The sequence below is a fragment of the Morone saxatilis genome, unplaced genomic scaffold, assembly GCF_004916995.1.
Source record: "Morone saxatilis isolate NCDOM2014 unplaced genomic scaffold, NCSU_SB_2.0 Contig17, whole genome shotgun sequence".
NCBI lineage: Eukaryota > Metazoa > Chordata > Actinopteri > Moronidae > Morone > Morone saxatilis.
In genome coordinates, this window is record NW_023339729.1 from 12105262 (window position 1) to 12122399 (window position 17138).

General features: G+C 40.7%; 2 protein-coding genes across 3 annotated transcripts; one reads left to right on the forward strand and one right to left on the reverse strand.

Annotated features, from left to right (window-relative positions):
- Positions 1-4697: 4697 nt before the first annotated feature.
- LOC118326909 (ATP-dependent RNA helicase DDX39A-like) lies at positions 4698-10664 on the forward strand. 2 transcript variants are annotated; one of them, XM_035660071.1, is made up of 10 exons: positions 4698-4807; positions 5667-5874; positions 6010-6137; positions 7181-7457; positions 7731-7849; positions 8576-8707; positions 8944-9053; positions 9302-9446; positions 9779-9926; positions 10419-10664. In XM_035660071.1, the coding sequence occupies exons 2-10, from the start codon at positions 5667-5669 to the stop codon at positions 10433-10435; spliced, it is 1284 nt and encodes a 427-aa protein (XP_035515964.1). In that variant the 5' UTR covers positions 4698-4807; the 3' UTR covers positions 10436-10664. The 2 variants fall into 2 exon arrangements, with proteins under 2 accessions (XP_035515964.1, XP_035515965.1); XM_035660072.1 differs by lacking the exon at positions 4698-4807 and adding an exon at positions 5176-5310.
- A 244-nt stretch (positions 10665-10908) lies between these two features.
- LOC118326911 (CCN family member 1-like) lies at positions 10909-16774 on the reverse strand. The gene is made up of 6 exons (XM_035660073.1): positions 16560-16774; positions 15396-15609; positions 14602-14849; positions 13470-13608; positions 13126-13307; positions 10909-12172 (listed from the first exon to the last, which is right to left on the reverse strand). The coding sequence occupies exons 1-6, from the start codon at positions 16617-16619 to the stop codon at positions 11867-11869; spliced, it is 1149 nt and encodes a 382-aa protein (XP_035515966.1). The 5' UTR covers positions 16620-16774; the 3' UTR covers positions 10909-11866.
- Between the last annotated feature and the right edge of the window lie 364 nt (positions 16775-17138).

A 17138-nucleotide genomic window follows, 5' to 3' on the forward strand; every position in this document is an offset into this window, starting at 1 on the left:
CGAGAGCTCATCACACAGAATGGCTGGCGTTCTGCGCCCTCCCGTTGAGCACGAGGAGGGGCGCACCAATCAGCTTGCAGCGTGACATGTGATTGACAGGTCAGGAACCAATGGGCTGTTGGGAGTGTGGGAATCCTTCGGAGGGACAACCGAGAGAGCCAATCAGCGTGGAGCTTTATTCTGCGGGAAGGCGGGACACGCAGGTGTCAGCGGTGTCGGCTTTAACGGATTTAGAGGAGTTTATCTATGTATAGCGACTAAATGATTACTTATGTGACAAACATTGGTATAATGTAGAAGTAGTTTCAGTCAATCTCTGGTTCTGTGATCGATTGTACCATAGCAACCAACTGTAGTCTTGTCATAAGTACAAGCGGTTGCATTCGGCATTGCTATTTTCAGTGTTATTTCATAAAATAAATGAATTAATGAATGAATAATGTACGTTTTGCCTTCAGTTATCAGTTATAATCATGGATAACAGCCAGAATTAGAAGTAGCTGTTCTGTGTAAACTGACTGAAACATGTCTGTCGGCAGCATGAGTGGCACTGCACTGATGGAGTACTCTAATCTTTTATATAAGAAAATGCAGCTATAGCCCACTGTAAAAATGTGCATAAAAAGTGTTACTGAAGTAAAACTATATACTATCAGTATTATCAATAAAATGTACTTAGTGTAAAAAGAAAAAGTATATTATATATTACATTATCATTGATTCATTTTCACAAGCCTATTAGATTAAATCTATAACAATGTATCCTGTTTTATGAGCTGATTGATGTTTGGTATGTAAACCTTAATTAGCAAACTATAGCTGTCAAATACATATAGTGGAGTAAAAAGAACAATGTTTCACTCTAAATAGAGTAAAAATTACCTATAGAGTTTCATGAAATATAAATATGCAAGTAAAGTACAAATACCTCAAAACTGGTTAAATGTATATGGTTTCATTCCACCACTGTAACTGTATTTATAATAGATTTATACATCCTCTTTTGTCTCTATATCTGCCACAGTGAAAAGTAATTTATGTTCATAGTATATATTTATGAGAGTTGACTTATGCCCAAACATTTACCGCTGTTATTCTTCAGCACCTTAACTAAATGTGTAAACCAACTTTGCATATATTGAGTGAGATGAAAAAAAAAAAAAAAAGGTCTCACACATATATTTCAAGATGAGGTTGTTAAAGCACTTCTCTGGCCCTTGGTTACCGATAAATAAAACAGCCACCACCGAAAAACCTGCTTGTTTAACTTCAATATTAATGTTGCCAATACCAGAAAATATCCACATCCATTGCAGTAGTTTATTAGGTGCAGGATGATTTGACTGCAGGAGATGAAATGCTGCAGACAGCATGCTGTGGAAAAGCCAGAACTGCTCTCAAGATGAGATAAAGCAACAGGACGCTCTCAAAGAAGTAGAAAGTTTCAAAAAATCAAAACAGTGAGTCATTTGTACTTGACAATAGATACTCAGTCAGCAACAGAAAATATCTGTCTGGTAGTGGTAGTATGTTCAGGAAATGTGAACTGTTTTCTGTGACCTCTCTTAACCTTCCTAGAATTCTAACTGAAGGGTTGTAAAAAAACAAAAACAAAAAAAAACCTAATGGTTGGCAACTCAAAAACTATGAGAAAGAAAATGTGTTGAGTAAAATCATAAATGCTTATCAGACTCTCTGAGCCATATTACTGTACTTTGTGACAAATGTCCCAAGATATATTGTTGGATATGGGTTTCCCTTTTCATTTCACGTACAGGTTGGGAACTGTTAGCTGTAGAACCTGCATATGTACCCGTGTTGTCCTTTAATGGAATACAAGTTTATTAGGAAAGTCATACTAAGCTCCAGTTTTTGGGAGCTGAATTTGAATTAGTGTAATTAATAAATTAAGATTTGATCCTGTGACCTTCTGCAGTAGGAGAAACAAAGGCAGTCATTTGGGAGGGGGCATCTGTTAATCCAGTCTGATTAGATTGCTTTTTTCTTTTACTATAGGCAGGCCTTGAGGGCTGTTCTCTGCCTTTGTAGAAAGGCCCCACATAACAAACAGGAGCACACTTTGAATTACATTTAATGCCATCTGTCATACAAATTTATTTACTTTATTGCCATCAAGTGGACAAATTGGATACTGCACCTCCCTAGACTCTTGGCCTATTGTGACAAAATGCTGCAAATACCATATGGGAAATATGCAGATACTTGTAGATTGACAGAATATTCTGTCTAACCCATCCAAAAAAAAAAGATACAATACATGACCTCCTACAAGAACATTGGCTGTAGCCTACTATATTATAAAGATATATTATCGTTGCAGGATTGATTCATTCTTCAGGTCTCCAATTGATTTCCAAGGACCACTCTTTTGTCCACCCTGCCATCAGAGACTGCACTGGTCAGAGACTTTTCGGACTTTGGACAAAGCTGGGAGTTTCAACAGCAACCAACAGTACGGCAGGCAAGGAAGGACTGTATTGGCTGTATACCCCTTCCCTCTCTTTCTCTTCAAACTGGACATTCAACCGTTCAGCTACAGCCTTTTTACCGGGGTTTGAAATTTAATTATTCTTTTAATATCAGTGGAAGTGAAAAATCAATTTTGAATCAATTCAAGCTGTATGCTAGCCCTTGCTAAATCTTGCAATAAAATATAACAAGTGCAGTTAAAGAATAAATTGTGGACATTGGATTAATATTATCTCTACAGGCAATAATTATTAGGTAGTGTGTTCAACATCTTGAAGGTTCTAACAGGTTACTCTAGCCAAATAAATTAAACAGACCCTTGGGGCTTACTGTCCAAGCCACTAAAAATGTTCCCAGCAACTACCAAGCGCACAGATCAATAAGAGAAGAGCTGTCGTGAAAGGACGTGGCTAGTGTGGTATTTTACTCTAGGGCTATTCAGTCAGGTGCTGCACTAGAGTGAGCAGGGTAGGCGTCCGGATAAAGGCAGTTTGAAGCTAGGCGTGTCTCCTCGGCACCAGCTTAAATAGTCTTTTTTAAACCTAATAGGGTAATACTAGGCTCGGACCCTTAAAACAGAGAGCTGGTCCAGTACCACCTATACAGGGGTAACTTGGGATCTAGAAAGGTGTGCAGCAGAGAAGACATCTGGCCAAACACCAGAAAAGAGCGTGCAGCAGAGAGGACCTGAACAGGCCTACGTGCAGCTTAAATAGTCTTTTTTAACCTAATAGGGCGTTAATACTTCAGGCTCGGACCTTAAAACGAGAAGCTGGCACCAGTACCACCTATACAGGGGTAACTTGGGATCTAACAGTGTTGAGAGCTAAAGGTTTTTTGAGGTGTACCTAAACATACCATACATGTTTCCTCACTGCACTGTGATAACTTGCAAGCTAAAAATGTAGTTTAGATTTTGGGGAAGAAATGGGGGTTTAACTTTTCCAATAATAAAAAAAAGAGGATTAACTATTGGATGAATTTGAGAGGGCATGGATTCACCCATACAAAAAAGAGGCTTGCTGGGAAAGGGAGGGAATTAAGGGAGGGATTGAATGAGTTCTATTTTCACAGAAAATAATCCAAACCTAACAGAGCTCTGATGTAGCGGGACTCAGCATCTGGTCAGTACAGCCTAAAGCTAAGCGCATCCAATAGACGACAAGACCTACTATTTGAAATAAGATAATATACACTCACAAGTAATTAAACAAGACACTGTGGTCACACATGTGCAATGAGAGAGTGAACAATCTAGCCAAACAAGCTGTTAAAAAAGAAAATATAGACACCACAATTACATTTTCAAACTCAAAGGGAAATGGTAATACATGGAAGAAAATCAATAAAGAGTGGCAGCAGCAGTTAAACACTATACAATATAGAGTGTTTAAACATTATTATAAAACTAAACTAAAATCTAAAACTAGGAATGAAAAAGCATTTTACTGAAATCAATGTCTTTCATTTTCAATTTGGTCAAATTTGCCAACACAACAAGCACGAGGAGGCGTTGGTTCATATGTTTATTGAAACTGGGATGTCTACATGACTGTGAGTCAGTGTGTTTGTGTTGTAATACCTATTTACTAAACATCTTTTACTACTACTACTTTATTGATCCCCGGGGGGAAAATTGTTTGTTACAGTGGTTCCACTCACATCACAATATATATTTAACACAATATATAGAATAGAAATGAATGTATAGGTATATACATATAGTAAAAGTGGAAAATATAAATATAATAAGAGATATAATAAAATATTAAGTTCTATATACAAAGTAAATGTAAATCTAAACATAAATGTAAACATATTCCACAGTATTGCACATTGACCCGGGTATTGCACTTAATCGACTTATTGCAAATTATCAGCATCAGTTTAATGACTCACAGTTTTAACACTCTGGTGGGGTGGGGGGGTTAAAGAGTTTGATGGCCACAGGCAGGAATGACTTCCTGTGCCGCTCTGTGCTGCATCTAGGTGTAATGAGTTTTACAAAAAAAAAAACTATAAGAACTCTGGTGTTTATTGAGAGACGTGGGACAGAAAACATGAGGTAATATGAGCAGACTAAGAATAGGACTCAGAAACCTAAACAGGAAGCATCCATCTGGACTTTGTGAACACTGTCAGGCACCACAGAACAGAAACATGTAGCTACTTGTTAACTGTAGGAGTTAAATATCGCCACTAGTTGGCAGTAATGCAACACCAAGGGTTCGAGCTGCCGTTGAACCTCGAAGAAGAAGCACTTACAAGCTCGTATCACGCACATTGACATCGCCGGGACATAAAATACCACAGAAAGGTAATATTGCGGCGCGTTCGTACTGTTCAAACTAAACTCATCAGTATGTCGATGTATTTAATTGGTATTCGAGAAGAAATATTTCCCAGAATCTGTCGCAGGAGTTTACGTTGAGGCTTTGAGATTTGCTTTGGTAGCTCTACGTGCTAGCCGCATTAACATTAGCTCCGTTGCGTTCATTCAATTACCTTTAGCTCTCTGGTTATAGTGAGTGTTATTAGTTGTTCCACTATATAATACCACTTAATTAACAGCATGGTATTGAAGAAACCAGTAGCGGAAGCCAAATGTTTGCTATAAGTAATTCGTGAGCCGTTCAGCCGCTAGCTGTTAGCTCAATAACTAGCCTGTTTGAATGAAGAGGAGGAAGAGGAGTCCATTGTTTACGGCTGCGCAGTCTCTGCCGGGTCCAACCGGTCGGCCATCGCTTTCAGTCGTCGTAATTGCAATAACTAAACAAACCTAATCACTCCCGTTGGTCGTTAAAGACGGTGCACACAGAGGTTAATGTTGGTCCTCCCCACAATAAATAATTGATTTTGATGTGAACCGTGGCTGCGGCCTGCTAACCCTTGAACCTCGCTGCTAACCGGGCTAGTTTACCACACAGCTGATTATCATTAGCATTTAGCATCGAACCAGCATAACATTTCTTTTTATTTAATTCAGTTTTTCCAGATTGCGAATTTGTAACACACAGTTAATTCCTAGATTAATTTATTTTAGTGTGTGTGTGCAGTGCGAGCAAATAGTAAAACTTCCTGTGCTTCATCTCAAATATGAGCTTGCACGTTAAAAAGGACACAGTCTACTGTTTAAGGAAAGTTCTGAGACATGGATTTACATCCTATCCGTACAGATGGCTGAGACCGATGTTGATAATGAACTTCTGGACTATGAGGAAGATGAGGAGCCCCAGGGAGCCCCTGAGAGTGGAACCCCAGCAAACAAGAAGGAGGTGAAGGGGTCCTATGTATCCATCCACAGCTCTGGCTTCAGAGACTTTCTCCTCAAACCCGAGCTGCTCCGTGCCATTGTTGACTGTGGATTTGAACATCCCTCAGAAGGTAAAAAGCAATTTTGTGTTGTCCTACGCCTCCACACAAACTCGTACTGTCTCCACGGTTGTTATCATACTCTGACATCATTAAATTCATGAAGAGGTGACTCACTTATGCTTGCCTTTTTTGTTTTATTTTCAGTCCAACATGAGTGTATTCCCCAAGCTATCCTGGGCATGGACATCCTGTGTCAGGCCAAGTCTGGTATGGGAAAGACAGCTGTGTTTGTACTGGCGACCCTGCAGCAGATAGAGCCTGTGGATGGTCAGGTGAGTTGGTCACTTATTTATTAATTTTTCGGCCTAAAGATTAATCATACCTCGTTTTGAACGTGGAGTAGGTGGTATTTACAACTTAACAATTCTGTTATGTAAATTTGATGACCTCTGCGTTGTTTTTGTTTTTTTTTATAGCTGTCAGATGTTGGTAGTTGGCCAATTGGTTTGAAGTTCTTAGACCTGAGGCCTCTTGCATGTCCATTGAATAATTTTAAGAAATGCCTATCAGGTTTTTTCTTTTCTCAAAATAAGACTGACTTAAAATAAGGCAGACGTGGTGACATCCTTACATAAAATCTCACAAACTTTTAAATGTCGTCAAAAAGAACCTCTAGTCTTCAAAGTACTTGTTTCTGAGAGAAGACATGGCCTATAAAGGAACGTCCTGTTTACGTGGTTCAACAACAGCAGCTTCATTCTTTGCTTTCTGTCTGCTTCGGTGTATGGAAAAAAAACAGTCCTGACAGGTCTGTCTACAATTACAGAGGACAAGTGCCTCCAAGAAGAAGTGACCTTTTAGTATGATTTGCAGAAGTAATGTCACTCTTCCAGGATCACGAGTGGACCATGTCAGAACTATGACCACAAAAAACAATAAAATAACAGCCCTCAGCATCAGCCAGTAAAGTTTGTTTTGGTGACCCACAGTAGAGAGATAACAGGAGATGACAGGAAATGTTGAGAGAGAGTCAGATAGGTACGACATGCATCAAAGATTCCCGGCTCACGCAAACCAGCAACGTTGTTGTTCATGGTGGGCACCAAAATCCCTAGGTCATCAAGATGCACCCGAGATCTGTTTTAACGTATCATTGGGCTATTTTGAAGGACCTGTATGATATTATGATTATTATTGAAATAACATTAACATTTTTAAACTGCACTGAAACAATAGTTAAAAGTCCAGGGTGTCCTATAAAGAAGAAAAAAAATCAAGGAGAAGTAAAACACGTTAGCTGGCAGTACAAAGACACACAACGGACTACACGAGGATTAAGCATTTAATAAGATTGTCCTCTTTCCCTGTATGCCAGGTGTCTGTCCTTGTAATGTGCCACACACGAGAGCTGGCCTTCCAGATCAGCAAAGAGTACGAGCGCTTCTCCAAGTACATGCCCACTGTCAAGGTGTCAGTGTTTTTCGGTGGCATGACCATCAAAAAGGACGAGGAAGTCCTGAAGAAGAACTGCCCTCACATCGTCGTGGGGACTCCAGGACGTACCCTGGCCCTCATCCACAACAAGACCCTCAGCCTGAAGAACATTAAACACTTTGTGCTTGACGAGTGCGATAAGATGCTGGAGCAGCTGGGTGAGTAAGAGAAACACAAGTGTTTTGTAGTAGACAGAAACAAGTAGCTGTGATGAAGCACTGTGGTCAGTGAGACAGGAGAGACTTCCAGTTTATATAGGTATTGTTCTGTATCCCACTTATAGAAGTGTGTGAAAATAGGTTGTTGTGAATGGAGCTATCTGCAATTTTGTACATCTAGAGTTAAGTTTCAAATTTTGTTTGTATGTAACAAAGAATAAACAGTAAATATAACTCTGGGAGTACTATTGTGTTGTCTTTTTTTTCTGACAGACATGAGGCGTGATGTCCAGGAAATCTTCAGGCTGACACCCCATGAGAAACAGGTTATGATGTTCAGTGCAACCCTAAGCAAGGAGATCCGCCCCGTCTGCCGCAAGTTCATGCAGGATGTGAGTTACCAAGATTTACTGATGTTTCATATTGAACATGTTGTACATCTTTTGTTTTTTAGCAGAGATTAAAGACGTGCAGCTGAGATAGTCTTAATCGTGTATGTGATTATATAAGTCATATTTGTGCTAATGAGAATTGATGCATCTCTGTGACAAGGCCACATAGATCTGTTTTCATGGGAAGAAATGGGTATAGACCATGTTAGTCTTTCTACAACATGGACATTGATTCATCTGATTGGTCAAAGACATGTTAAAATATGTGGATAATTCCACAGTAGCTCAGCTATCCTAAAAGAAAATATTCTAGCCATTTTGCATAAGTTGACATTTCAGTATGTGCTGGGGCCAGTGAGAACCTTTATTCAATGTCCTTTCCGTAATTGCAGTTAAGATTCTCGGTGTTGTAATGTGTAACAAGTCAGCTAGTTCAGGTAGGTCAGCGCTTGCTGCAAAGTCCCTCTTAGCTTTGCCCACTTGTGACTGTCCGTGTCATGAGTGGCCATATCTGAGGGGCAAAGTGATCCTCCTCGGCAGATTTGGCTTGACGAGGACAGTCAGTCCTCCTGGCTCTACTGCAATACAGGAGAACAGGTTCAGTGAGCCACCGTGCACAGTTAATTAGTCATGTATGGAGTATGTAACACGTCTTGGTGTCTCATTATGACCTTTCTGGTGTGTGTGTGTGTGTGACTAATGTTTGGCTCCTCTCTTGCTGTGTAGCCCATGGAAGTGTTTGTGGATGACGAGACCAAGCTGACCCTCCATGGCTTACAGCAGTATTACTGCAAGTTGAAGGACAGTGAGAAGAACCGAAAGCTCTTTGACCTGCTCGATGTACTTGAGTTCAACCAGGTATAGCTCATTCATGAGATACTGAGATTTGTCCATATTTATTGTTTTATTTAAAATCTTTGTGAAGGGGCTTAATTTTAAGAAATGTACATCTGCAGCCTTGTTCTTATACTAATTAATTTAAAAGCTTTGTCTCCTCTAGAGGAATATATTTATGTTGATTTCAGCCTGTCTGTATCTTATTGATGTCATTCCCAGCAAAAAATATGCAATCCTTTTCTTTTGCTTCCTGTTAGGTGGTGATCTTCGTTAAGTCAGTACATCGCTGTGTGGCTCTGTCCCAGCTGCTGGTGGAGCAGAATTTCCCTGCCATCGCAATCCACAGAGGCATGGCGCAGGAAGAACGGTGGGTGCTGCTGGTTTATTACTGATTCTTGTCTTTTTGTTCACACTTTAAACTCGACAGTAGCTTTCCTAATGTCAGTATCTTGAGCATGAATAAATGTGGAAAACAACTAGTCACTACTTTAAATGTTAGCATTAAAATGTAAGCATTAAGTCTCAATTAACTGCTGAGGATTGGTGTGGAAAATATCTCCATCACTTTGGAATAAATGTAATAAATTCCTGTTGTTGCTCATTCCTCCCCTCCAGGTTATCCCGCTACCAGCAGTTTAAAGACTTCCAGCGGCGAATCCTGGTTGCGACCAACCTGTTTGGCCGAGGGATGGACATTGAGCGAGTCAACATCGTCTTCAACTACGACATGCCAGAGGATTCTGACACATACCTTCACAGAGTCAGTCCAGCTATAATATAACTTTATCTATATCTGATATTTGTTTTTTCATTTGCAAAACAAACAAATATAGGGCTTGTTGCTGGTACTAAAACATTCCTGATTTGTTTCTAAATGTAAAAAGGGTGCAGAAACCTGCTATACTGTAGAGGTCAATGTTTTTTTTTTTTTTAGTAACAGGGATTTGAAATTAATGTTTGGAAGTTAATAGTAGACTCAGAAATAATTCACAAAGTTGTTAATGATTGTCGTATAAGCCCTCTTTCTTGTTTATAGAAATTGGTCCTTTGAGCAGAGCCCACTTCTAGCCCTAACTTCTTTCTGTGCCTCAGGTGGCCCGTGCTGGCAGGTTCGGGACCAAAGGCCTGGCTGTCACCTTTGTGTCAGATGAGGCCGATGCTAAGACCCTGAATGATGTCCAAGACCGCTTCGAGGTCAACGTGGCAGAGCTACCAGAGGAGATTGATATCTCCTCCTACAGTAAGTTTTTCTCTGTTGCTCACAAGCTGTCTTGCACTGGATATGCACTTTCAGTATGTTTATGTATATGTACACTAAAATCCTGGTATTCAAACAGCTTTTTGGGTAACCATCTATGTTTACACGTATTTAAACATTGTACTGTTAACATGGTGTTCTTATCAGTGAGAAAATGTAGCAGCAGCTACAAATCAAAGTGTGTTCATCCTAAACTGTTCCGATAACTCGGTGGTGACTCAACGGGCAGCACTTTCCAGAAGTTAAAGACATGCCTGTACTGGATTTTTTTTAAAACCCTGGTCAACATTATAATCACACATAAGGATATTAGTGTGTATGTCACCTTACACATTGACTAACCACACCACAACAGGCTTAAAAGCCATACAGACAAATGATTACTATATAAATACCCTGATCTGTGATATCCCATTTGACTGCCTGTGCATTCTATAGTCTCGCATCTTAAAACCTTCCTTTTTCTCTTTGCAGTTGAACAGTCCAGATGAGTCTGAAGAGTCTTACCAGTGAAACTTGTGTGTGACCCTTGGTGTTGCTGTATTTTGGTGAAGGGAAAAAAAACTTATTTTATTTCCCACCATAAATGTTGGCAAGTTCATAATGATAAAAAACCTTTTTTATTTTATCACATCTTTTCAGAGTGCTTGTTTTAGTGTTTCCCTCGTTATAACCATGGATATATTGTTTTGGTTGAAGAAATAAAGTTTTTATACCTTATTTAATGGCTTTTGGTTTAATTTAGCATGTTTTAAAACATTTAAGTGTCAGATGTTGCATTAAACACAGTTGCACTACAACAGTAAAAATACAAACTGTTTTGACTGCAGTTAATTCTCCTCACCAGCAGAGGGTGCTATCATCGTAGTTTGAAGACATAGCCACTGTTTTTACAAACAGAACTGGCTGCCAAGTTTAAATCTGTTCAAGTTGACTTAAAATAAAACCTTGCATGAAACTTGAGCTCAGCAGACAGTTTTATCACATGGATGGACCAACAAAATCTTGTGACAGCTACACTGTAGTGTCTCAATCCACAGAAGTATATAAATGTGACAATAAAAACTTGGATCCAAATAAAGAAATTTACAGAATACAGTGTGATCCAAAATACATTCTCAAATACAGGTTTGTGTAAGACATTTCTCTAAAACTGCATTTAATGCACAAAGACATCCATTGGCATTGGTCCAGTCCACGCTGAACGCTTGTCGGTTCCAGATAGCGTTCCTTATCATTTTACAGTCTTACAAGGGAACAGTATCCTTCCTCAGTGTGTGTGTAAATGTACTTTTTGATGCCCTGTGCTGTGCTGTTCACAACATGCTTTGTTGATTTAATATATTTTGAATAAAAAAAAAAGTCTTGTCCACATTTTGCTTCATACTCTTAAGTTTTCTACTTAAAGCTGCAAAAGTTAACTCTTGCTTGTCACTGATTAGTCACAGTGCATTGTGGGATATGGAGGCATCCACCATCACTGTATGTGCGACTGTTGTTAAAGGTGAGGTGATCCTTGTGTACTGCTGTCAGTTATAGTTACAAAGTTTCAGTGCTAAACAAAGTGCTTTGTTGCTTGTTCTCAGGCTACTCTGAAAAAGAAAAATCCTCCATACTTGAACCAGCAATCAGTCAGAGTGGAGGAAGTCCAGGGGTGCTTCAGGGCTCTAATTTAGGTCCCACGTCTGTTTGAACAGGAGCAGGCAAGTGTACAATCCACTCTGGTCACAATAATATTACAATAAGCCTTTATGGTTGTGAATAAATCCGAGGCGGCCCTTCCTGCCTGCATTTTGGCAGTCAGGCGGGTGCCTGTGGTCTTCACGCACTCAGTTGGAGCCAAATAAGAAAGGGCCCCTAGTCTTGAGGTGTCTTCAATAAGAAATTTTACTTCATCACAGTAAAACAATAAAAATTCCTCCTCAGTCTATGAACTTGTGTGTATCTCCGTACATCCAGTGCTGCGGAGGGAGGGCCACTTCATTGAGGTGGCCGCAGTCGTCGCTGCATTTACATGACTGGATGAACATGGCTGACCTCTGGAACCGCTCGCCGTCTGGGCAGACAAAGGTGACAGGTACAGTGCGTGTGCGGCGTGGCGAGCAGCACCGTCTGTCCGTACACACGCCGCAGTAATTGGGCCGGTAGAGGCGGACACTCACACATTCTCCGTAGGCCAGGTGGATGGGCTCTGGGGCTTTCTGGGCTGGGGTGCACTTCTTCCCTTTCTGTGGTTGGATGGTAAAAGTAAAGAGATGAGTTACATACTCTGTTATTCCTAATTGGCTTCAGTAGCAAAATTCACCAAAACAAGTAAAAAAAAATTGAATAAGCATTGACCTTTATTTGCCCTGTCTTTTACATAACAGCAGATTTAAGCAGTTTTACACTCAAACTCTCTAGCTTCACATTAATAGAGCCACACTTAAACGTGTTATGCCAAAATAGAGATTGAGAGAGGGATTATTTTTTAGATTTAAGTGATTATTTTTAAGATGAACCACCTATTTAACATTTGAGTCTCCCTTCCTGTTAAACACACTGACACCTATGATTGTTCTTGGCACCAGAGGTTTTAACCCAGCAGAGCAGAGAAAAGAGCCCTTAGTGTGTGTCCAACATGGAGGATTAATATAGACACACCACTTCCCTGGACTCTGAGTACACAGACAGGGCCTAGCTATGGACAGTTGCTTGGCAGGAATGCCGGGGGTGGGGGACTATATTTAAAAAGGCGCCTGCCTGCCACCAAAACACCGCTGAGTAAATCAGCACTGCCCAGTTCCCACTGGATGTAGTGCTTCCCGAAAGTACCGCTAAGATAATCTCTGTTCTTAAACTCGGGATAAAGATGGCTTTAGCACTAAGAGCATATTTACTCAGGGTCAGAACATCTAATTTTTCATTCTTTGCAGCAAAGATTTGACGTTTTCAGCGTCTGCTCTTTAGTAGTAGAGGGAAACAAGGAAGCAGAGAAGAAATTAGCAGGTATTGTTCAGACATAGATAGATAAGAGCTGGAATAATTCCTTATTGATAAGTGTTATCACAGTAATTTATCTCTCAGTGAAAGAGACAGTGAAACCGAAACGCCTTGTGATAAGAATTTATCTCGGCAGTTATGTGGCTATTCGACCTATGCTCTATCTCCTTTAGTTCAAGTCATGTTCAGTGTACTCTACCTTGGTTGGGGCAGTTAGGCCATGGCATGGACGTATGGTACAGATTCTCGTCTCTCTTTCCAGCTTGCACTGTGGGTTCTTGTTGGTGATGCGAGAAGAAACGCCCATCCCACAGCTGCGGGAGCACTGCGACCATTCTGTGGTCTGGACTGCACACTTCTTCTCCTTCAGATGGTTCCATGCTGAGGAGCGTTGGAGACATAGGGCGGAAGAAGGAGAAAAAGAAAAATCAAACATCAAACAAGTGGTCCATGGGTCACAATATAAATCTGAAGGGTCGCAACAGGACTAACAGGATAGAAAAGCAGAAAAAACAACAACCACTGAATCCTAATGACTCTCACCAGGCAGGTGTTTGTAGCCATGTTCACTCTCCCAGCCGCTGGACCTGACTTCTGCAAGCTCGTTGGCCAGCTCATTCTCAGGCCGGTGCGGGGCAGGATGGTGCTCAGGTTTAGGCAGGTGTTGTTGTGGTGGAGGCACCTGCGATAAGAGATAAGATAAAATGAGACAGTGCCGGTTGCTGGGGATTCGTGCTGCAGTCATGTCTATCTTTTGTTTGTGTTTTTCCAATAAGTGGTACTCACACATTGGCGTCCTGATTAAGGGTTACTTTAGGGCAATTGGTGAGAGGAGAGACACTTTACCCTCTCTGTAGCTGCATGAATCTTTGTCATGATTTAAAGCACTCGATGAACAGTGTCTTGTCGGTGTAAGCAGGTGCAGTCTTACAACAGAAAGTGTAAGATTTATAATATTTTTTTTTCGAAGATTTGCTGAAAGGTGTCACACAACTTCCTTTACTCTCAATGACTTGCTTTTCAAAAATAAGACTGAATTATGCAAAAGAAAATAAGTTGAAGAAAGCCTTTGACATGTCCACCCTCTGCATGCAACTGAGAAGCATATCTACTTAGCATAAGACCCAAATATACAGTGGTGCATAGCTGAAACAAATTGTCGATTAATTGATCAGTTGATCAAAAGGAAAATTATTATTATTATCATATAGCAAATATTTTGATTATTGATTAATCATTTTTAAAAGCAAAATTTCCAAATATTCTCTTCTTTCAGCCTCTCAGTTGTGATTATTTGACACGATTCTTCCTAGTTTGTGATAATAAACATGATATTGTGAAATGTTGGCCGTAAAACAAGCGCTCTGATTTCATCATTTTGGGCATCAAGAAATTATAATGGCCAATCTTTCTCAAATAAATAAACAAAATTAATTTAAAAATTAATGAAAGTGTCTCCTATTTGTTTGATTTAGAAAAATAAATGTAATTATTTTGATTTGTAGAATTTACTCTTCCATCCAAATCACCTTTGTTTTAGAGAATATCACAATGGCATGGGAGGAACTGCACCTCCACCATTTGCTATTTCTAAACAAATTTCCTAAAATATATTTACAATTTGTGCCAGTGACTTACTAAGAGAGTCTTTTTGTTATTACATGTAAAAACAAACCTGATGCTTAGGTGGAAGCCGCCAGGTGCTCTTATGGCAGTCCACGCTGAAGCAGCACTGCCCGGGTATCCGGACCAGCCGTGGGTAGCGGCAGGAAGGAGAGGCCGGTGGCAGCTTGTTGCTACAGAGAGGAGCGCAGCCAACAGCGCCATCGATGCAGGTACACTGGTGTTTACAGCCGGCACGGAAGCTCTCGCCATTCTGGTAGATCCTGCCATTGTACTCGCATGTGCGTCCCTCTAATTTAGCTGCAAAGACACATTTTACTCTGTAACACAGCATACAACATGTACCGCAGTGTATTGGTCATATACACAAATGGCTGTTGTTATGCATAAACCATGGGGCAACAAAGGTATTCCTGGCACAATCCATTGGTTATGTATTTCTACAAGACATGCTTTAAGGGACCAATGATGGAGCTTTGGACTTCACACTGCAACAGTTCACAAAATCTCACAGAGGACCACCAAGATAGAAAGGTCAGTGGAAATAAGGAGACAGGAAGTGTCAGATTCCTTGTCTCCAAAGCATGGAAGAACCAGCTATTCATAGTTGGTGGGGCAGTATTGGCATGGTGCAGAAAGTATTTTTATCTGTGAAACCCCCTGTCCCTGCCATAAAACCTGTACTACTCATTAAAATACCCCCTGTCTTGTTCCCGGATGTGCAAGGTTACATGTTGCCTCATCACTTGTGATGGCTTTGGCTTTATGGAAAGGAAGGTCATTTAACAGCCATTTCAGACATCCCCCCCACCCCCAGCAAGCATACATTGCTGCCTCCTCTCTCACCTCGACAGATGCCCCAGGCCATGGCCACATCATTGCCGTAATTACACTCCAGCCCTTTGTGGTGGTCGCAAGGCCTCATGGGGCTGCAGTCCTGGTTAAGCTGCGCGGCGCACACCTTGCAGCACCCACATCCGTCTGGCACAGTGCTAACTCCTGGAGGGCAAACCAAGGGCTCCTCTGGGCACTCACACACTGCCGGGCAGCTAGCAGTCACCTGGAGGGAAAGATCACATCATCAGACAAGTCAAAAAGGATCTGAGTCATGCAACATTTTCTACAGCCAAGAAAAGGAAAACAACCTTGTTCTACCAACATCAGATATCTACTGTGCAGCTTCAGAAAATCTTAAAAAAGAGCCACAATGCTACATATGGGATTGGAAAATTCAGACACAAAATAGCTGTATGGCAACCAGGGTGTTAAAGTTAACATCAGGGGGTGTTCAGTGCACTGGTTCCAGCTTTTCTTCCAACATCAAAGTGAGAGGAAAAGCTCTGGTACATTCATTTTTGATGATCTCTTATGCTCCCCAGGGTTAGTGACTGATTTTGAATTCTTCTACAGACAAAGCACTGCGGTACGCCTCTACTGTAAGTCAAGTCACTGCTGGACAGTCAACCCTGAGTGTCTAGACAGCTTAGAGTTTGTACTCAGTCCCCTGCTGGCTTATGATTTGAGTCATCGCTCAGCACTAGAGCCAACTTGTTTCACTTTGTAGGAATCAACATGTCACTGGGCTTTAAAAAGGACAAGAGTAGACATGCTTATTTCAAGAGAGGACAACCGACTGAAGAAGAACCATATTAATTACTATATAAGCAGTATTAACCCCATCTAAACTCCATTTACCAAACTTTGTGTTAGGCTGGCGGGCATTAAGTTGTGATGTCTGATGTTGGCTTTATGAAGAATAAGTCTTTGAAGATCAAACATGTCTGAAAGCTTTTCTAAAAATACATTTTGTTTACACCAGGGGATGTTTATGCTGTTCACACCCTGGAGGTCAAAGTTTAATCACATTTACATTATAAAGACGGAACTCACATTACATTATCCATGACGGAGATTATAAAATCTAGTCTCAATCTTTAAAGAGAATTTCTGTAAACAGACTTTCGGCATCACACAGCTACACGAGCTTCTGTCAGGAGACCAACATCTTACCTGTGTGATGACGGCTGTTGTCAGTAAAGTCAGGTAGATCAGAAATGCCATGACTAGCATGTGACAAGTTGAAGAAAAATACAAATACAGATACAAAAAAAAAAAAAAAGAGTATCTTAAAGCTACAATCCGCTGAGCAGTCTAAAACAGTTTCTCACCGAGTGTCGGTCTCTTTTCGGACCACACTCCTTGTTTTTCTACCGTCTACTGTCTAAACTCTAATATATACCCGCTGATGAGCCTCAGAGAGACCACGCCCCCTTCTACACTTCTAACCAATCAGCGTGCTGGCAACAGCCCCGACATTTCCAAATGGGCGTGGCTTCACCACGGGGTTAGTTTGCTGATTGGTGGGCGTGTTTTGGAATGAATGTAGCCATTCATAAAAATCGCAGGGCCGCTCTGTATTTATTTTATGGGTTAAAAATTAAAATGTAACAGCCGCTTTCAAGTCACACTTAGGCACATTCCTGCTTTTGTGGCCACCACTCTCCTAACACTAAGTAAATATATTCAGCTGGGCCAGAAGGCATGGTAACATTAATAAGACCTCCACCTCTGGGGGGAAAAAAAGAAGGG